The sequence below is a fragment of the Leptonychotes weddellii genome, chromosome 1 (assembly GCF_054177405.1).
Source record: "Leptonychotes weddellii isolate Sample4059 chromosome 1, ASM5417740v2, whole genome shotgun sequence".
Taxonomy (NCBI): domain Eukaryota; kingdom Metazoa; phylum Chordata; class Mammalia; order Carnivora; family Phocidae; genus Leptonychotes; species Leptonychotes weddellii.
Window position 1 is genome coordinate 17,942,468 of NC_138369.1, and position 22,849 is coordinate 17,965,316.

The 22,849-nt window shown below is 37.7% G+C and overlaps 2 protein-coding genes across 9 annotated transcripts in view; both read right to left on the reverse strand.

The window, feature by feature from the left end:
• Positions 1-22,849, reverse strand: part of SFMBT1 (Scm like with four mbt domains 1) — a 109,705-nt gene that overhangs the window by 43,227 nt on the left and 43,629 nt on the right. For 6 of the 8 annotated variants that reach the window (XM_081819144.1, XM_081819149.1, XM_081819142.1 and 3 more), the window contains 2 exons: positions 8,674-8,828; positions 1,807-1,901 (listed from right to left, as the gene is read on the reverse strand). In XM_081819144.1, the coding sequence (XP_081675270.1) occupies positions 1,807-1,901; positions 8,674-8,701 (123 nt within the window). In that variant the 5' untranslated portion in view covers positions 8,702-8,828. Of the gene's footprint in view, positions 1-1,806; positions 1,902-8,673; positions 8,829-10,165; positions 10,183-22,849 lie in introns of those variants that run through there. The other 2 variants (XM_081819146.1, XM_081819156.1) reach the window with 2 other exon arrangements.
• On the reverse strand, positions 18,918-22,259 carry LOC102728691 (52 kDa repressor of the inhibitor of the protein kinase-like). The gene is given in 7 exon segments (XM_081805712.1): positions 18,918-19,803; positions 19,805-20,078; positions 20,315-20,493; positions 20,495-20,853; positions 20,856-21,559; positions 21,642-21,939; positions 22,238-22,259. Coding segments are annotated over 7 exon segments (2,391 nt in total). The 3' UTR covers positions 18,918-19,248.

Consider the following 22,849-nt stretch of genomic DNA (forward strand, 5'->3'; position numbering starts at 1 on the left):
TTGCCAAAGAGAAAAGGTGGATCTGTCTCTTTAAAATGTCACTTTTTTAGATCCAGGATTTTGGTCAGAAAATTTGTCCTCCATTTTCATTTTAGTATAAATAAATAAGCTTGTATAAATACATATCAGATTAGTAATAACACTAAAAACAAGAATTCAAAAATATTACATGATCACAAATAGACTTTCTTTTTTTTTTAAAGATTTTATTTATTTATTTGACAGAGAGAGACAGAGTGAGAGAGGGGACACAAGCAGGGGGAGGGGAGAGGGAGAAGCAGGCTTCCCGCAGAGCAGGGAGCCCGATGCGGGGCTCGATCCCAGGACACTGGAATCATGACCTGAGCCGAAGGCAGACGCTTAACGACTGAGCCACCCAGGCGCCCCTCACAAATAGACTTTCTATGTTAAAAAATATTGAAACCGTTTATAAAAGATTAGTCAATATAAAATGAAATCCTTACTTAAAATATATAAATCTCACCACTTCAATTTAAGAAAAACATAAATGAACTAAAAAACAGAAAGGACAACTATCATGACTGAGTTTTTACAAAACAAACTGAAAATAAGCAGGATTCTTCAGCTTATAAAAACACTTAAGAATACAGTTCAACTTGACAAAATCAAACAATTCTGAGTGAGTGTTTGTGCCTTCTCAAATCCTAGAACAAAGGAACTATGCCCTGTTGAACACTGCTATGGACTGAATTGTGTCTCCCCAAAATCCATATGTTCAAATCCTAACTCCCAGTGTGACTGTATTTGAAGACAGCACCTTCACGGAGGTAGTAAAGGGGAAAGGAGGCCATAGAACTGGAGCCCTGATTCAGTAAGATTAGTGTCCATATAAGAAGAGACACCAGAGAGCCTGCTCTCTCACTCTCTGCCATGTGAGGACACAGTGAGGAGGCTGTCAGCAAACCAGGAAAAGAGTCCTCACCAGAACCTAACCATAATGGCACCCTGATCTCAGGCTTCCAGTCTCCAGAACTGTGAGAAAATAAACTTCTGTTGTTTGAGCCACCCAATCTATGGTATTGTGTTATGGCAGACTGAACAGACTAAGACAAACATGAAATCAATAGACTCAATAATTCTATGTTTTAAGATGGAGTGTAAGTGAACAGGTTAAAAAACTAGGTCTGAATATAAATTATTAATAAAATTTGGAGTATTTTCTTACATTCTAAAGACATCACACAGGGCAAATATGTAGTCAATGGATTAAGAATTAAACTGGGCTATTAGGGCATAAAACCACGCTGCACTGGCCACTAATCTGACCCACTATCTGACGTTACTCACGCTTCTGCTCAACATGAGAGAAAGCAATAATGTTACTGAAATTACTCCCAATGTGCAAGCCAATGGTCATAAAACAAAGTGCAAGAAAATAAACCATTTTCTTCAATTATAGAGGGTTTTTTGACAAAAATAAAGGAATATTCATGACTAGTCAAAAAGACAAGTCCTGCACTGAGTGGCAGAAAATACACAAAACCAAAAAGGATTTTAAAATATGTCCAGGAGGGCCTAGCTGGCTCAGTCAGTAGAGCATGCGACTCTTGATCTCAGGATTGTAAATTCAAGCCCCAAGTTGAGTGTAGAGATTACTTATAAATAACATATTAAAAAAAAGTATGTCCAGCTTTCTTAATGAGGGTGGCAGGAGGAGGGAAAAGGAAAAAGCCCTCAAATCTTTTCAAGTGCTCCAACTTAAAATAACTCTAAACTCTCTAATGAGGGTACAATGAGACAAAGGAATGGGACATAGTGAGTAAAACAAATACGGTTATTGCTTACATGTTTAAAAGATCCATAGGGAACTGCAGTGGACCCTGTCTCTTCTAGATAATCTTCCCAGCTTAATTCCACTTCTTCCACACCAGATCCAGCATCTGGAATTAAAATCAAAACAAAAGGAAACAGGTGAGCCCCAATTAAAGAAAACTCAAGGTATAAAAACATAAAATTAGTAACCCTAACTTACACAATTTACTTCACAACAAGTTAATTGATTTTACACACAAAATAATTATGTGTTTTTTTTTTTAATGGCAGGTTCCTTTACTGCATTGATTACTGATGAATCCCAACAGCACGGAAGTGTGACATGCGGTCTCCTGCTGGAATCCATCAGGGACTCACTCAAATGCATTATATGAAGCTGGTGAGAGTGTAACTGTTACAATCACTTTAGACCATCATTTAGTATCTAATGCCAACTATTTGAGATACTTAATAGGCATTTCAAATGTAAATTTTCAACCTGATTCTTCCTTAGTACTCTCCAACTGAGTAAAAGACACCTCCACCAGTCTATATTTTGGCTCAATCCAAGAATGTTGAGTTATCCTTGTTTTCCAACTTTTCTTGCACATCTTACATCAAAGCCATCAGAAAATTCTGTAGGTACCACTTTTAAAATATATCCCGAATCTAACCACTTCCCATCATTTCTATTGCTCTCTCTCTAGCCCAAGACCTAACCACTATATCGTTCACCTTTTAATCCCAATTATAATAAAATCTAAACTCTTTGGGAGACTGCAAAGGCCCAACATGGTCTGACCTCTGGCTACCTTCCCTGCCACTTCATCCCCAATCAGCCTCTTTGCTCCCTGCACTCAAGTGACCCTGGGATTCTTACTGTTCTTCTCTAATCATGTTCTTTCTTCCAAGCCTCCTCTGCATTCATTTCCTCAGCTCAAAGACTCATTCCCCAGTGTCATTCCCAGCTTCATTTCATTCAAGCCTCTCCTCAAATGTCCTCTCTCCAGAAAGGCCTTCCATCAGTACTTATCTAAAGCAGAAACCCCAGACTCCGCTTTCATTATCTTAAAGGCATTCATTTCTACTTGACAGTATGCCATACATCTTTTTATCCTCCCCATTAGAAAATAAACTCTATCAAGACAGAATTTTGTTTTAGTCACTCCTATATCTCTGTCACAGCAGACTCAATAAATTTTTGTGGAGTGGGCAAAGATTCAAATATTCCAGAATCAAATAATCCCAATTTACATAAACTCTCGAAGAGCAGGGTTTTGTTTCCCGATGTATCCCCACTGCCCACAACAATGCCTGGCACTAGCAAGTTCACAATAAACAGTTGCTGAATGAGTACACCCTAGGGGAGCCTAGGCTTCACACAAACACAAGGAGGCAAGGACAAGGATGCTCACCACAGCACAGTTTGTAATAGCACCAGACAAAAGCAATCAGTAGGAGAAGAGCTAAATTACAGCAATTCTACAATGGAGTAGTACTATATAGCAGATGAAATGAATGAACTAGTATTGTCATAGATAAATCTCAAAAAAAAAAAAAAAACCCACATCGAATAAAAACAGCAGGTGCAGAATGAAAAGCACAAGATACAGTTTAGACTTCAAAGGAAACTTTGCAGTATCATGTTTATAAATGCATGCATATTAATAAGAGTATAAAAACAAAGGTGGGGGGCGCCTGGGTGGCTCAGTCGGTTAAGCAACTGCCTCCGGCTCAGGTCATGATCCCAGCGTCCTGGGATCAAGTCCCACATCGGGCTCCCGGCTCGGCGGGGAGCCTGCTTCTCCCTCTGACCCTCTCCCCTCTCATGCTCTTTCTCTCTCGCTCGCTCTCTAATAAATAAATAAATAAAATCTTAAAAAAAAAAAACAAAAAACAAAGGTGGGAAGAACATACATCAACTTCAACAGTGCTACCTTCGGAGATGAGAGGAGAAAATAGGATTAGAAGGGAAGTACAAAAGAGGCTTAAACCCTATTAGGTTTTATTTCTTTCAAAAAAAAAAACACATGAAAACATGGTCAACATCATAAAGGAAATGCAAATCAAAACCACAAGGAGACACACCTCACACCCACTAGAATGACCGTTACCCAAAAAAGCAGAAAACAAGTGTTGACAAGGATGTGAAAAATTGGCATCTTTGTGCACTGCTGGTCTGGTAATGGAAAATGGTGGGGCCACTGTGGAAAACTATATGGTGGTTTCTCAAACAATTAAAAAATACAATCACCCTATGATCCAGCAATTCCACTTCTGGGTACATACCCCAAAGAACTGAAAGCAGGGACTCAGATATTTGTACACAAAAGTTTGGAGCAATAAGAGTCATAAGAGCCAAGAGGTGCAAGCAACCCAAGTGTTCATAAACAGATAAACGGATAAACAAAAGATGGTATATGCACATGATGGAATATTATTCAGCCTTAAAAAGGAAGGAAATCTTGGCACATATGACAACATGGATGAACCTAAGGACAGGATCTCGCAAAAGGACAGATACTGTATGATTCCACTTAAACGTAAGAGCTAGAGCAGTCAAATCCAGAGAGACAGAAAAGAGAACGGTGGCTCCCAAGGACTGGGGAGAAAGGGAGATGGGGAGTTGTTATTGTGTAACAGGTACAGAGTTTCAGCTTGGGAAGATGAAAAAGTGCTAGAGATCACTGTGCTGATGGTTGTACAACAACGTGAATGTACTTCATGCTACTGAACTGTACACCTCAAAATGGTTAAAAGGGCAAACTTTGTGTTAAGGATATTTTACAGGAATAAAAAAAATGGGAACAAATATTGGACAATGTTAACATTAATTCTTCACAGTAGGTACCACGGGTGTTTGCTGTATTGTTTTCCATTCATTTTTATCCATGTGTGTTTGTTAAATTGTTTTCCATTTGTTTTTACTTGTTTGAAATTTTTCAACAGAAATGGAACAAGCCAACAAAGACTACACCGGAAGCATCCCGGAAGTATGGGTCAGTAGAAAGTCAATTTCCATTACCAAACCATAATAAGGTTGAACACTCATGGTCCTTAGCCAGGAACCTTCTCCCTCAAACAGCATGCTAATTTACAAATAAAAAAATAAACACCGACTACATTAAATATAATGAATTAAAGAACTAAAATCTCTCATAAATTAAAAATTACTAACAAGCCAAGAAGAAAGAAACTAATAATCTGATAGAAAAATGAGCAAAATACATGAAAAAGAGAATTTATCAAAAAGAAATGCAAACGGTCCTTAAACATATGGGAAGATGTGTAAATTTACTCATTTTAAAAGAAATGTAAATTAAAACTACACTGAGATATCAGATTGGAAAAAAAATTCCAAAGTTTGACAACATACTCTATGGTAAGGCTGTGCTTAAGCAGGTAAAGCACAATGACAGCCCTGGTGAAAGAGAACTTGGCAATACTAGCAAAATACATATGTATTTACCTTTTGATCCAGCAATCCCACTTCTAGGAATCTCTCCCAAAGATATGCTGGCAAAAATACAAAGACATGTACAAAGCTATTCGTTGCAGTACTATTTGTAATGTCAAGATTGGAAACAACCCAAATGTCCATCAGTAAGGAACTGGCTGAATAAAATAAGGTCCCTACATCCATATGGCTGTAAAAGGGAAAGATTACTACATACTGATGTGGGATAATTTCCAGTATCTAAGAGATACGACTATGAATATATATATGTATGTAGTCACACACATACTTGTTTATAATTTTTAAATGAACAACAGAAGAGTAAAATAATAAAAACCAGTTGCACATATAGGGAAGAATGAAAAGGATGAATAGTATCAGATTGAAAATGGGAATGTTACATAATTTTGACTTTATCACTATGTAGATACTTTATAACATTTTAGAAACATATTTAAATCAAAAGAAAAAAATTCCAACTGAAACAAATATGCCTGTTGGTGACATAACCACAAGGAAAACAGGATTACTTCATGTCATATTAAAATATAATATCTGACTGCAAACCCCAGTGGAATATATTTAGAGGCAAAAACCATGAAGAAATTTTAAACCTCACACTGATATTAATACTTGGAATGTTGGTACTGTTGAAAAAATTATAGAAATATTATAGGGTAAAAATAAGTGATATTAACATCATTATGAAACAACACAATTCCAAAAGAAAAGAGACACAAGCGTAAAAGCCCTGCAATTTTAAATTAAAATTGTGAATATAAAACAAAGCCATCGGACTCTTTTCTCTTCAAAAGACGTGTAGTTTCCAGTTATGTCAATGGATAAGGCCTACAAGAAACGACAACCTAGTATCAATGAGCACCCCAGCACCCAGACTGCGGTCTCTAAATATTATATCCACTATCAATAAAAAAGAAAAATACACAGTTTCCCTGAGAAATGGTAGATTGTAAGTCTGGGGCAGAAAATGTGCAAGAGGTACCTGGGAATCTTACTACCCTAGAAAGCAAGGACTGGAACTATCAAAGATACATGACATCACACCAAAAGAACACAGGAACCAATCTGAAAGAATGCTCATTGCTAGAATGGGGCAATTTGATCATCAAATGAAGGATGACAGCAATGGAATCAAACTCATCACATATGTGTATGTGTGTGTATACGCACGTGTTTGCACATGCACATGCATGCACTTTAAATCCATGAGTTAACAATAACATTTAAAACAAAACACTGATAAACTTCCTAAATGGCAGAGTAAGTACCTCGGTGAACCCACTCTCCCAGAAAAGTAGCAAAAACGCTGGCTAAAAATGATGAAAATCAACTATTTCAAAGTTGTGAAATTAGCTGAAGGCACACAACAAACGGAAAAGTTAACTATTCAAGACAAGCCACTGGACGTGGTTAGAAGAGCAGGGTTGTGGTTTAGGTTGGGACTATTCCCATTCCTCATCCTTCTTCAGCTCAAAATAGAAATTTTAGAATTGAAAATACATAACCATAAGAAAACTCCATAGTAAGCCCCTTAGCAGAATAAAAAGGATAGAGGGAAGAATGACTACAATTAAAGACTGAGGAAAGAAAAAAAAATGAAAAGAGTGTGGGACAGCAAGAAAAGATCTAACACTGGTGCCCGCAGAATCCCAGAAAAAGAGAAAGAGAACAGGGCTGTACAAGTATTTGAAGAAATAATGGCTGAAAATTTTCCAATTCTAGCAAAAGACATAAGATTCAAGAAACTAAGAAAACCCCAAACAAGATAAACCCCAAGGAAATATGTGCAAAGACACACCAAGTGTCAAACTTCTGAAAACTAAAGACAGAAAAAAACCTTGACAGCAGGAAGAGAAATTTAAGGTGAATGGAGGCGAGGGAATTCCAATGACAGCAGATTTCTCATCGGAAACCATGGAGGCCAGAAGGCACAGTATTTTTCAAGAGATGAAAGAAAAGAATTTTCTACCCAGAATTCCATTTCCAGCAAAAATATCCTTCAGTAATTAATAGGGAAATTAAGGCACTGTCCTAGGAAGGTAAAATATTTTATCACTAGCAGATCAACCCTAAAAAAATTCTATAAACAGAAATGGAATGACAGAAGAAGTAATCAGAAAATCAGGAAGGAATAAGGGACAATTTCAAGAGTAAAAATACTGGAAAATATAATACATTTTCCTCGTCCTTCTGACTTTAAAGTATGTTTGACAGTTGAGGCAAAATTTAACAGTGTCTGATGTGGTTCTCAAAGTCTGTAGAGGAAATATTTAAGACAATTATAAAGGTAAAGAGATATAAAAGTAGGTAAAGTTTCCACACTTGGCTCAAATTAATAAAATGATGACACCAGCAAGTATGCTAAGTTATGTATAGATAGTGTTATACCTAGGGCAACCACTAAACAGCCATACAAAGAGATACATTCAAAAACACTATATACAAATCAAAATGACTTGAAAAACAGTGACAATACCAAATGGCAGAGGGGGATGTGAAGAAACCAGATCTCTCATCCATTGCTGGTAAGAATGTACAGCCACTCTGGAAAGTAGTTTGGCTGTCTCTTTATTAAACATATGATCCAGCAATTGTGCTTCTGGGTATTTACCCCAGAAAAATGAAATCTTAATGTACATGATTGCTCACAGCAGCTTTACTGTAATAGCTAAAAACCAGAAGCAACCAAAATGTACTATGGTAGATGAAGAGTTAACCAAACTGTAGTACACCCATGGAATACTACTGAGCAATAAACTGATACATGCAAGAATTTGGATAGCTCTCAAGGGCATTATCTTGAATGAAAAAAGCAAATCTCAAGAAGTCATATACTATGTGATTCTATTTATGTAACATTCTTGAAATAACACAGAGATGGAGAAGAGACTAACAGTTGCCTGGGGTAAGAGAAGATTGGGGGACAGTGTGGGATAGATGACGGGGGTAGTAGAGAAGAGCTCTTTGTGGTAAGGGAACAGTTCTGTATCTTGACTGAGGTGATGGTTATGGGAAGCTACATGTGATAAAATGACAGAGAACTACATATACTTTATACATAGGTCAATTTCCTGGCTTTTATATTGTACTATACTTAGATGAGATGTAACTAATGGTAGAAACTGGGCGAAGGGTACACAAGACCTGTCAGTACCATCTTTGCAACTTCTCATGAATCTATAATTATTTCAAAATAACTATCAAAATTAAATTTTTTTAAGACGTCTGTTCATAAAAGTTATTTGCTTTTTCAGCAAACATTATGAGGACCCCCTAGTGCCAGGTTCTCTGCTAGGGACAGAGAAAGAACTCATATCTTCAAAGAGCTTCCCGTTCAGTGGTAGAAAGACAAATCAGACAACACAGGTAAGTAAGAGAATTCTGCACTATGAGAAATGAATTCTGCTCAGCAAAACCAATACCTGCATCAAGCTGCTGCTCCCCGTTCATTTCCACAGAACATGAGCTGTCTCCTCCCCACGCAAAGGACAGGCCTTACAGTTCTGCTATGATCTGAAGATTACTTGCAGGTCTCAAGCATTTGCTCAATGGGCATCCAAGGGTCCAAATGAAAGTGCTGGAAAATCAAAAAGAACACATAAACAGCCTGAATCCCAAGCATGTTTACTCATTCATAAGACCTGGCACTCCAGTGAGTTAGGAGGGCACATAAAACAGACACACACTGGCAGAATAGAGGGGATTAGAGAAAAAAATGGATACCTTTCCTAATTTTGGAGACTGCGTATGTAAATGTGTGTGTGTGTGTGTGTGTGTGTGTGTGTGTATGCAGAGACTGCACTACCAAGATCTTGATATCTAAAAATCAAAACAAACTAACATGTATATGAATCACTCTTTAACCTCAGATGTAGGATTTAGCACCATGACTCCTACCCACAAAAACCCTAATTCCTAATGAATTTCTAAAGGAAAAAGGTAGCTTTCAATGCTCTGTCTTACCCAATGAATAAGATTAAGGATATATTACTTTATCTAGTTTTTTATTGCATTTATCTAGAATATTATGCAGAACCAAAAAGTATCAATTACATTAGTCTACAATTACACTTATAAAGGGAATCTCTCCAAAATAAGCTTTGAACCCATTTGTTTTTTTAGAACAGCCTTATTATAATTCACATACCAAAATTTCCCACTTTAAAAAGTGTATAATTCCACAGTTTTGAGTAAATTTACAGAGTTGTGTAACCACCACTATATCCAGTTTTAGAATATTTCCCTTCCCCTGAAAAAACACTTCATACCCACTTGCAGTTCCTCCCCGTCCTGTCCAGGCACAGAACAAGTACCTGACCTTCCTAGGGCTCCACAACGAGGAAGTAAGAGAACCAGGTTTCAAGCCAAGCAAAATGTCTATATTCCATGTCCTCAAGCACTGTATTTTACTGCCTCTCAGTGGGAAGCAACTGAGGGTTTCTTTATTTTTTTTTAAAAAGATTTTATTTCTTTATTTCTTTATTTATTTATTTGACAGAGAGAGACACAGCGAGAGAGGGAACACAAGCAGAGGAAGTGGGAGAGGGACAAACAGGCTTCCCATGGAGCAGGGAGCCCGATGCGGGGCTCGATCCCAGGAGCCTGGGATCATGACCTGAGCCGAAGGCAGACACTTAACTGACTGAGCCACCCAGGCACCCCTGAGGGTTTCTTTAAACGTAGAAAGGAAATGATCAAATCTGTGTTTTAAAAAAGATCCCTCTGGACCCAAGTTGAGAAACCATAAGGGAATGACAGCAAAGAAAACATGTAAGCATAAGACTTCTACATGGCAAAAGACACCATAAATAAAATTCAAAGGTAAGAGAGTTTATCTTAAAAGTTCTCATCACAAGAAAACAGTTTTTGTTTTTTTTGTAACTATGTATGGTAATGGATATTAACTAGACTTACTCTGGTGACCATTTTGCAATGTATACAAACATCGAGTCATTATGTTGTACACCTGAAACAGAATATTATTTGTCAATTATACTTTACTAAAAATAAATAAATAAATAAGACCATGGAGATGGGTGAAAATATTAGCAACATAGAATAGGTTCATTTCCATATACAAGCTCCTGTAATTCAACAACAACAAAAAAGAAAAACGGGCAAAATATATAACTGATCCACATTAAAAAATCAGAGTTAAAGCTTATAAAAATGTGTTCAATCTCATTAGGAATGAGGAAAATAATTTTTAATTATATACGACTTTTTCACCTTTCAGATTGGTAAAAATTTTAAAACTAAAAAAGTCCAGTGTTGACAAGGAAGTTGGATGAATGGGAGAACTTCAGAGTACACATTGGTACCACCTTTTTGGAGAAGAATTTAATGAAAAATAATTTAACTTACAAAGATTTAAAAGACACAAACTCTTTGAGCAGCAATTCTGGTATTAAGAATCTTTCATACAAAACACATGTGTGGGAGGCTTCATAACCAGTGATGCTTGCCACAGTATTATCTTTAATGGTGAGAAACCAGAGACAACCTATGTGTTTACCAAATGGGAATGGAATGGCCACATACATTATGATACACCTATACTGGGAAATACTCTACAACCATTAGAAGAATTTAGGTAGATCCATAAAAGCACATGGGAATGTTGTCTATACTGCTGAGTGGAAAAAGCAAATGAAGGACATTATTTATATTAACTTTTTAAAATCCTGTATCCATTGTTTATTTGACTACATTTGTGACTTTTTAAAAAAAGATTTTATTTATTTATTTGAGAGAGAGAGCAGGGGGAGGGGCAGAGGGAGAGAGAGAGGGACAATGAGACTCCCAGCTGAGTGCAGAGCCCAACGTGGGGCTCAGTCCCAGGAGCCCGAGATCAAGATCTGAGCCAAAGTCAGACACCCAACCAACTGAGCCACCCAGGCGTCCCTACATTTGTGACTTTTAACAAATGATTTAACTCATTTGTGCCAATGGCATCATTTGTAAAAGACGGATAACAGTACTGTACCCACTTCAGAGGACCACTATGAAGATCAGTAAGACAATCCGTGAACAGCACTCAGCATAGAACTGACCACGTGGTAAATGCTGAGTTAATGTTAACTCTCTACAGTGTTGACGGAGTCAAGTTCCTATGGCACTAACTTAGTGCATCATCTCTACAGAGAACACCTGTCTCTTCTTCATCATGGGCTGATGGAGCAAAGCCAAGGCCACATAAATATCTGGTGGTTCAGTAGGCTTTGAAGATGTGATCCACTGCTTATGTTCATAAACTCTTGGAATATGCCAGCACATTTTGTGCAGAGAGCCACCTAACACAAAATGATTACACACACACACATACACACACACACATCATATATATAAAATAAGTGAAGCTTCAAAGCCAAGGACAAGAGAGTTGGGAAAACCACAAGACTTATGAAGCTGAAAGCTAAGGCTGTGATATTTTTTTTAAAGATTTTATTTATTTATTTGACAGAGAGTGAGAGTACAAGCAGAGGGAGAGGAAGAAGCAGGCTCCCCACTGAGCAGGGAGCTCCATGTGGGACTTGGTCCCAGAACCCTGGGATCATGACCCGAGCTGAAGGCAGACGCTTAATTGACTGAGCCACCCAGGCATTCCTATTTTTTCAATCTTACAGCATCACTAAGATTTTAACCAATGAACAATCAGTTCATCATCTTAATAGGATTATGAGAAATAAACTGATGAAGACTTTTGCTGTGGAACATCCGTTAGATCTCTTCATTGCTAGTATGCTCTCTTTCTATGCAATGAGGGGGGAAAAAAGCAGTAAAATATCCGGGAGCTTAGAATATGGAAATTTAATTCATTTTTCATTTATTTCCTTTTATTTCATTTACTTCCTATCATATTAAATTGTTTTACTTTATTTTATCATTGATTTTGGTATTATAATTCCTCTTGTGGTGGGTGACCAAAACACATTAGAGCTATTCATTTAAATAAGTTCTCATGAACTAACTGATCTAACCTTGCTCATCTTCTTTAGAATATTTTGGTGAAATACAGTGCCTAGATACTTATAAAGGGCTCTAAGAAGACATACTAAAGCCCTTATGAGCCATACTAAAAGCTAAGTGTACAAAATAAGCTTTGAGGTCAAACACACACACACACACACACAACAAAACAAAAATGAAAATGAAACCCAGGCAGAATAAAATGAAACTGAATTCACTATTTCATTTTTGGAGCTACATCAGTGTAAAACCATGGGATACTTCCCTTCTGACAGCTCTTTTAAAAGGCCTAAAAGCCATATGAACAACAACCAGCCTTCATCTTGTTTTAGCTTACACATGCAGTCCGCACCCTAAGCCTCTACTAGGCCAGCTTCAGGTTAATGCACTTTGTTTTCAAGGCTAAGACTAAAACACTGAGGAAGAGCATTATTACATGGAAAAATTACAATAATGCAAGAGAGATTTCTGTGGGAGAGATCCTCAGTCAAAATCATTTAACAGTTCCAACACAAGTAACTTTTAAAGCACTTATGTAGAAGGAAAGAGACCAAGTGTGGCTCTAGAGGTAGGTATCCAGTCCATATAGTAGTTGCAAGAAAATACTTTAATTCAGTAAGTATTTACCAGGTAGTTAAAAGGAAAATTCCCATTGAAATGTTTAAATTTTCACTCTTATCCCTCAACTTAACAGATGGAAGTCCAGTAATAATTTCAAGTATGCTGTTAAATGTGGTAAATGCAAACAATTCAGCAAATCCGATGCTCTACTTTGGGCATATCTGTAAAGTAAATGCCCTAGACGGCAAATGCTAGTGGTAGCATCACGGTACTGTTTCGTTCCCCAACAGATGTAGCTTCCGACTGGCTCTGCAACAGTCAAATCATTACTCCCTGACCTTGTACACATCCTCTCTGACAGGCCACCTAAATTAAATGTTTTGCTTCCATCTGTCAAATGTCAATGTAATTTGATTATTAGGGATAGACATCTTCCATTGTTTCATTACGTTGTTTATTGCTGTTGCTTTTAACCCACTGCTCCATGTCTAACTAGGGAAATTAAAAAAACAAATTAAGTCTAATAAAGTCAATCTTAGCCACTCACATCGTCTAAATTAAATCTGACCCTAACTTAACTTTTCCATGATTATGTAAACCCAACACAAGGCACATCTATCGCAGTCGAACAAATCAGTACTAATGAATTTATAAAACCAATAAAACTTCTAAACAAAACCCAGAACTCAAGAATACCTTAATTTTTTTTTTTAAAGGTATTCAACGTCACTGTCAGGAAAACGCAAATCAAAACCACGTTGAGATATCACCTCACACCTGTCAGAATACTATTATCAGAAAGACAAGGTAACAAACTTTAGCAAGGATGTGAAAAAAGGGAACCCTCGCATGCATTCTTGGTGGGTATGGGAATTGGTTGCAGCCACTGTGGAAAACAGTATGGGGGTTCCTCAGAAAATTAAAAATACAAATAACATATGATCCAGCAATTCCCCTTCTGGGTATTTATTTGAAGGAAACAAAAACATGAACTCAAAAAGATATCTATACTCCCCTATTCAATGCAGCATTATTTACAAGAGCTAAGACATGGAAGCAACTTAAGTGTTCACTGATGGATGAACAGATTAAAAAATGTGGTATACACCCACATATACACAATGGAATATTCTTCAGCCACAAAAAAGAAAATCCTGCCATTTGCAACAACATGGATGGACCCTGAGAGCAGTATGCTAAGCGAAGTAAGTCAAACAGAGAAAGACAAATGTTATATGATTTCACACATGGAATTAAAAACAAAAAACAAAAAAAACACCCCAAACTCATAGATACAGAGAACAGACTGCTGCTTGCCAGGGGTGAGGGGTGGGCAAGATGGATGAGGGTGGTCAAACGGTACCAATTCCAGTTTAAAATAAATACGTCCTGAAGATGTAAAGGGCAGCATGATGACTACAGTTAACAATACTGTATCATATATTTGGAAGTTACTAAGAGAGTAAATCTTAAAGGTTCTTATCATAAGAAAAAAGTTTTTGTAACTATATGTGGTGAAGAATGTTACTAAAACTTACTGTGGTCATCATTTTGCAATATATTCATATATTAAATCCTTATGTTCTTCCCTTGGATTAGTACAATGTTCTATTTATATCTCAATTTAAGACCCTAAATGATGAGGCAGTATTTTAAAAGGGTTGTTGTGAACTAACATGAGAAATTTTTAAGTAAAATATGCCCTAAGCATACAATGTAATACTACACGACCATTAAAAATTGTGTTAGAGAAATGTTTTCTTTCCAATCAAAATCCCAAGATTTAAGGGGCTCCTGGGTGGCTCAGTTGGTTAAGTGTCCAACTCTTGGTTTCAGCTCAGGTCATGATCTCAGGGTTATGGGATCCAGCCCTGTGTTGGGCTCCACACTCAGCAGGGAGTCTGCTTCAGATTCTCTCTCTCCCTCCCTCTGCCCCTCCCCACTAGCTCTCTCTCCAAAATAAATTAAATCTTTAAAAAATACACTAAATAAAATAAAAAGCTAATTTAAAAATGCACCTAAAAGAGAAAATGCACAATCCAGCCATATTTTTGTAAAAGATGGTATTTGATGAGGTTAGTTCCTTCTACCAAAATGTTAAAATAGTATGGTACTAGTGCAAGAAAAGACAAATACATCAATAAAGTAGAATAAGGCTGAGAATCAGATGCATTCATATGAGGATACAGTGGGTGATAAAATGGCATCCCGTATCAATTGTGAAAGGTCAAACACACAAAGAGTGTTAAAGAACTGGCTATCCATTCTAACAGGAAAAATACTGGATCCTCACTTCATGCTGCCACATAAATAAATTCCAGGTAAATTAAAAGAGCAAATCATGAAAAACAAGACTCCAAACAAATTAAAACATAAGGGAATACAGTTTTAAACCCTGGGACAGCATAGATATCTTTAAGCAAGGAAGCCATAAAATGGAATATTTAAAAATACTTAAAACTTCTGATTGGCAGAAAGACACCATAAACAACTTAAAAACCAAGCCACAGACTAGAAGAAAATATTTCCAGCATATATAATACACAAATGATTAAGAGTCATAATCACAGAAAGCACTAATAAATCACAGAAATAAATCACAGAAAGCATCAATAAAGAAAAAAGGCCAAACCTTTTTGGTTTGGAGAAAAAAAGTCAGGTATAAACAGGAATGTTAGAGAAGAAATGCAAATGATCAATAAGCATATGAAAATATGTTCAATGTCAAGGGCTAAAATGAGTTATTTCTCACTCAGATTGGAAAAATAAAAGATTAGTAACATCCAATACAGGTGAAAATATATAAAGAAATGGATGCTGTCATTACTAGGTGAAGAACACAAATGGCTACAACCCTTTTAGAGAAAAATTTTATTCCATTAAAAATTTTAACTTGCATTCTCTACAACCACACAATTCCATTTCCAGTATCTATTTCAGAAAAATACCCAAAGAAAATAAAGAAATAAGTAGCATAACATTTTTAAAGAAAGAGATGAAATTGTTGTCTCTTCCGGGGCATACACGGAGAAGCACCCCCATGTGTACGATGCAAGGGCCTAAATGTGTGCTTGAATACTGTCTACACTAAGGGAGAAATGAAGATCTCAACATCCATCAGTAAATCAGGGCACCTCCCTAACATGAGGGCTAAAAAGAATAGGACAGGGGCGCCTGGGTGGCTCAGTCGTTAAGCGTCTGCCTTCGGCTCGGGTCATGATCCCAGGGTCCTGGGATCGAGCCCCGCATCGGGTTCCCTGCTCAGCGGGAGGCCTGCTTCTCCCTCTCCCACTCCCCCTGCTTGTGTTCCCTCTCTCGCTGTCTCTCTCTCTATCAAATAAATAAATAAAATCTTTAAAAAAAAAAAAAAAAGAATAGGACAGTTTCATAGGGTCAGAGCTTATACTGGGGGTGCTCCACAGTTTTGGGAATAGACAGTAGTTTATACGTATACAGGCATACCTCATTTAATTGCAATTCACTTGATTGTGCTCAGCAGATACTGCAGTTTTCACAGATTGAAGGTCTGTGGCAACCCTATGTCGGGCAAGTCTATCAGCGCCACTTTTTCCAAGAACATACACTCATTTTGTGTCTGTGTGTCACATTTTGGTAATTCTGGCAATATTTTAAACTTTGTGTTGTTGTATTTGTTATGGTGACCTATGATCAGTGATTATGACTTGCTGAAAGCTCAGATGATAGCATTTTTTAGCAATATTTTTAAAGTAAGGTATGTACACTGTTTTTTGGAGATACAATGCTACTGCATACTTACCAGACTATAATATATACTGTAAACATAACTTATATATATACTAGGAAACCAAAAAATTCCTGTAACTCACTTTATTGTGGTATTTACTTTATTGGGGTGGTCCGGAATGGAATGCACAGTCTCCAAGGTATGCCTGTATCTGTATATGTATGTATATACATAAAAAGAATATATATACACAAAACTATTTCTACAGGTACAGATATATATGTGCAGAAGCCTTTAAAATGGTCTGGAAGAATACATCCAAGTCGCTATCAGTGGTTATGAGACAGACTCAGGTACAGAGCTAAAAGGGAATTTTTGCTTTATCTGCACCGGATAAATTTTTTAGGATGACAATGTATTCATATGTGTATTTCTATGACTTAAATTTTTATTTTAAGAAAAAGAAAATGTATTTATTAAAATGGAAATTTATTCATTTTTTCAACAAATATTTACCAGAAACCTATGTGTTTGGCCCTGTAAAAAGGTTAGAGAGATGTCAGTGAAGCAGGACAAAGCCCTGAAGGAGCCATGGAAGGAAAGAGCATGCCAAGCAGAGGGAAAAGCCAGCCCAGAGGCTGGCAGTGAGAGTACAGGAGCTGATTCCAAGAACAGCTAGGGGACCGAGAAAGCAGAGGCCAGAGAAGCAAGGGAGCAAACAAGAGAGGGCAGCAGGACATAAGCCACACCACCTACCACTCCCAGACCGCTCTGGGAGCATCTCGTGCCTGCAGCCCTAAAGGAACTATGGTATTTACCAGGGACCCTACTCCTCTGGGGGCGATAACACATGAAGGCAATGCTGGTGGAATATTACTCAGTCATAAAAAGGAATGAAGTACTGATACATGCTATAATTTAGATAACTTTGAAAATATACCAAGTAAAAGAAGTCAAACATAAAAGGCCACATATTGGGAGGTGGGTGGGGGGAAGGGGCAATTGGGTAATGGGCATTAATTAAGGAGGGCACTTGATGTAATGAGCACTGGGCGTTACATGCAACTGATGAATCACTAAATTCTAGCCCAGTAAATAATAATACAGTATATGTTAACTAAATTGAGTTGAAATAAAAAAAAATTTTTTAAGGAAAAAAAAAGCCACATAATTAAATGTATTAAATGCTTCCATTTGTATAGAATGGTCAGAACAGGCAAGTCCACTGAGACAAAGATAGATTAGTGAGGCTGCCAAGGGCTAGAGGGAAAGAGTAATGGGAAGGGACTACTACTGTATACAGAGTTTCTTATGGGAACATTGAAACATTCTAAAACTAGATTGCCATGACAGTCCTACAACTCTGAATAAAAACCATTCAACTGTATTGTACACCTGAAACTAGTATAACATTCTATATCAACTATACTTCATCAATTAAAAAAAAACCACTCTGTACTACTATACACTTTAAATGAGTGAATTTTATGGTATATGAAATATATCTTGATCAAGCTATAAAAAAATAAAGTCATCTTAAGAACACAACTGTGCTTTTAAAATAACATTATTTCTTGGGGCGCCTGGGAGGTGCAGTTGGTTAAACATCTGACTTTTGGTTTCAGCTCAGGTCATGGTCTCAGGGTTGTGGGATCGAGCCTCACCTTGGGCTCTGCACTTATCGCAGAGTCTGCTTGTCCCTTTCCCTCCCCTTCTGCCCCTCCCCCTGCTCTAAGTTAAATAAATAAAAATCTTTTTTTTTTTTTTAAGAACAAAATTCACATTTAGGTTGAAATAAACTATACAAAATTGATTTTCTTCACCAAAAATAACAGCAATATTTTCTGCATTATTCCTAGATAAACCACAAAACACTTATTTTTGTAGGTTTTCTAGGTTTTGTTTATAAATCAAGACGAGGCAGTAGATACAGTCATGGAAAAAGACAGAGGAAAACAGACAAATCGGTTGTCAGTATCCATGGGCTCTGATCCTGTCTTGACCATGAACAGAGGTGTTCAACATATACCTGCTAAAAAGCTTACGAAGACTAGGTGTTCTACATACACTTGCTAAAGAGCTTATGAAGATGTAGGCTCAACAAAGGAATGTAAACAGCAACAATCCAATGTGGAACAACAATGGCAGGCTCTCGCATTCAAACTTTAACTGTAACTTGTTCCTTTAAGTTTATTTAATAAAGACAAAATCTCTACTGCAATCCTTGCCTGGCAAGCTCACCTGTTTCTCTCTCTCTCTCTGGTAACTCCCTTAACTGTCCATTACAGATTTTTAACATACTAACACTCCTACTATTTAAAGGTCACTCTGAGCTTCATTGTAACATTTTATAAAATGTACTCCTTCCTCCCATACGTCTTCAAAATCTTTGTCTTCTAAGAACTGATAACTCAATACCAGACAATTGGATCCAGTGACAATAAATGTTTTATCTAAAATGACTTAACTAAAACAATTCCCAAGTGCCATTAGCAGAGATCCCACAGAAGTGTAATGTGGCACTTTCAATGCTATCTTCTGGAACAGGTATGTCTCCAAAGCATGAGAGTTTAAACAGGGGCCATTTAAACACGCAGATTGTCAATGGCTAATGTACTCAATGAGAGATCGACAGGTCAAGATATTCAGTGATTAAGTGGGGCCTACATACACCTGACAGCTTTTCTGTAAGATGTTTTCAAATTTCTTACAGATTTTTCCAAATATCAAACGTAAGAGAAAGCCTACTTTAAAAAGTCTTTTAGGTATTTTCAATGGTTTCTGAGTTACTTGTAGGAAGCTCTGACTTAGTTGTATAGCGTTTGATATATGTGTCCACCATTAAATCCAGATCATGTTTTATATCAAAATTTATGTTAAGCAAAGCCAAGTTACTTGACCTTTGGTCTGTCAAAGTGTTCCTCGGGTATGGTTTGAGACGCTTTTGCCCATTTTCATAGCGTTCATTCTCAACCTTCATCACAGGAAGAATACATAGGACTTTCAGCAATGCATAAACATTAGGAAAAAACTTGATGTCTGGTAGATGCAGGGCTTCATAAATGGTGGATGGAAGCTCTATATCTTTCCTTCTGTGTTTCCACTTGATTCTCCAGCAATGCAGCTCAGCTGAGAGTGTGTGGGGGTTGGGCAAGTCACTTCTGTACATGTCAGCATGATGCTCGTCCGATGTATTAAATTTCAGCTGTCCCATGACAGAGGGTACAAGAGATAAGCATTTAAGAGCTTTGAGGTGCTGTTCTGAGAATATATCTTTCAGTTCCTGAATAATGTGTTCCACTGCTGGAACACTTAAGAGTTTCTTTATAGTAACTCTCAGAAGTGAGCTGAGATTCCAGGTTACCTTGCTGGGCTCTGCAGAATTTCCCAGGGAGTTTCATCTGAATATCAAGCTTAGTTGCCAAATTTGTGGCTTCTTCGAACCAAAATTCATGATAAACTTCAATATTTTCCATCATTTCATTTAGTGAATGCAGCAGTGCAGTCAAGCTACTGGCTGCAAAGAAGACATCAGAGGTTTGCCCTTGGAGGTTTTTCCCAAAGGCTCTTGTAAAAGACAGAACATTTTTTTTTAATAAATTTTTTTAAAAGATTTTATTTATTTATTTGACAGAGAGAGACACAGCGAGAGAGGGAACACAAGTAGGGGGAGTAGGAGAGGGAGAAGCAGGCTTCCCCGCGGAGCAGGGAGCCCAATGTGGGGCTCGATATGGGGCTCGATCCCAGCACCCTGGGATCACGACCCGAGCTGAAGGCAGACGCCCAATGACTGAGCCACCCAGGCGCTCCAAGACAGAACATTTTTAAGAACAACAATGGTAACGATGAAATCAAAATCTGTTACTGCACTACAGAGTACAAAAGCTCAACCAGCTATATAGTTATTCCATCTAATATTTGTATCACTATTTATACCATCTAAACATAAAACAAGTGCTTGTAAGAGGTCCACTAAAATTTCAAAAGCATCATGCCTGCCTGTCCACTTGAGAATGGCAGATTTCCTTCAGTTCTTTACCCTTTTCCTCATTGTTCTGAAAGAGGACAGAAATTACGTTGTCAAGCTCCAAAAGCAATTGTGGAGATCGATGGAAGAAAGAACAAACTTCCTCAATTGTTCCTAACGCAACAGATATTCCCACAACAGGCACTGATTTTGCCAACCACATATTTAAGGCACAGGAAGAGCAAAGTGTGTAGACAGCTTGGGGATATTTCTCTAAAAGTCTAGAAGCAACGACTTTCATTTTGGAAGAAAATCCACTGAACACAATGTAAGCCTGGCCACGGCAATACTCCATGTTTAACCACCCCCCCTCAGTTATCATAGTGTGAAATTTTACACCAAAATTTCTGCATCAGCTTCATAAGACAAGAAACCCACAAATTCCTCTCTCAGGTTATGATATTCATCAATGAACCTCACCAACACAGGCAAATGTTCTTCCCCTGCTATGTCCACTACATCATCAGTGATGATGGAAAAGAAGTGGGAGTCTCTCACTTCCCTGAGGGTCTCCTCCTGAATGCAGCTCTCACAGATGTCTAGCATCTGTTTCTGCTGTGTTTTCGAGCAGAACAATGTGTTAACTGCTGTTGTCTCAAAGCGCTTTCTCAGAACCTCTTCGCCAGAATTTATCCGGCACTCCAGCAGTGCTTGGAAGTTATCCAGAGTAAAGAGACCCTCTGGGATTTCATCAGTTTCATGCCCATCCAGAGGGATGTTTTGTTTTCCCATAAGAATCAAAATTTCAAATAAAGATTTTAAGTATTCTTTGTTTTCTTTCTCTTCAAGGCTTAAAGGTAAAATGTTTTCATCCTGTTCTTCACCCCCTTCTTCTGCACTGGGATTCTGAGCATTGCTGTTGTTTATTTCTTTATGTTTTGGTTCCTGTTCAGAAGTTTCATCAATTTTTTTCTGTTTCAGTGTCCTGATTTCATCTTCACTCAATTCTTTTGTTTTTCTGTGTCTACTATGTGGATTGTTCAAATGACTGGTAAGATCAAATATTGTTGGTATTGCATTATCTCGAAGAACTGTCCTATAAGGACTCTCCCAATGACTTCACAAGTATCTGCTTCAATTAATTTTGAGAAATAAAATAACCCAATCATTCTTTAGTTTTCTGATGCCTCTGTAAATGTATAGTTCTACAGATCATAGAGGTCTCAAAGTGTTTGGCACATAATCGATAATGTTTATTTAGTTGATCAGGTGTTTTATCTTCTAAGTCCACTCTCCTACAATTCTCCACCCACTTCTGGCATCTGGCTGGATCCCGCGGGAACCTGAAAAAGGCCCGGTCCAACGTGCTCTTCCTCGTGCATCGTCGCCCACCCACCGGCTGGCCCAGCCCTCCCCTCGCGGCCTCCTCAGGGCAGCCCGCCTGCCCGTTGGGGTCAGGGATGGGGAGCCAGGCTGGCCGGCCGGCTCAGCAAGGCCGGCAATAAATAAAAACTTTAAAATAACATTATTTCCATTTTCAAATACAGAAGCCAAAAACAAAAAAGAGACAAGAAATCTGGGTACCATTAGGATATGCAACAGAACAAGGAGAATTTAGCTGTCATTGGTTTGTATTAGTTAAGGGAATGCTATGCTTCAACGGATAAATTCCAAATTACAGTTGCTTAATCCAATAGCTATTTCTCACTCAGAGATAGTCCAAACAGGTGTTCCTGATGAGTAGGCACCTGTCCTCCACATGGTAATTCACCAGGCCAAGCACCTTCTACCTCATAGCTCTGCATCTTCAACACAGGCTCCCCAAATCATTGAGTGTAGGGGGATCATTCATGGAGGTTTCCTTGATCCAGGCCTTCCACCCACATTCTATTGTTAGAATTCAGTCACATGGACCCCATCTGACTACAAGGGAAGCTGGGAACTGTAAAGTAGCACTTCCCACCATTAAATATGAATGCTTAGAATTAGTACTACCATTTTTTAGAACTTACATTAATAGATAATATCAGTGATGTTGTTTAAAGAAGGCTCTTTGAATCAACAGTAGTGATACTAATGAACTGCCATGGAATTGCAATTAGTCAATAAATATTTACTGAGCACATACTATCTGCCACATCCTATTCTAAGTAAACAAACAGAGGGAAGGAAAACCTGCCCTCATGGATCTTACAATCTAGTGTGGGAAGACAGATAATGAAGTATAAAGTATGCTGAATGACAATAAAAGTTACAGGGGAAAATGAGGCAAGGAAGGAGGACACGGAGTTATTAATTTCAAAAGAGTAACCAAGGCCTCAGTGATGAGGTGACATTAGCCAACACCTAAGGGAAATAAGGAAGTGGGTACCTGGGGAAGAACATTTCAGGGAGA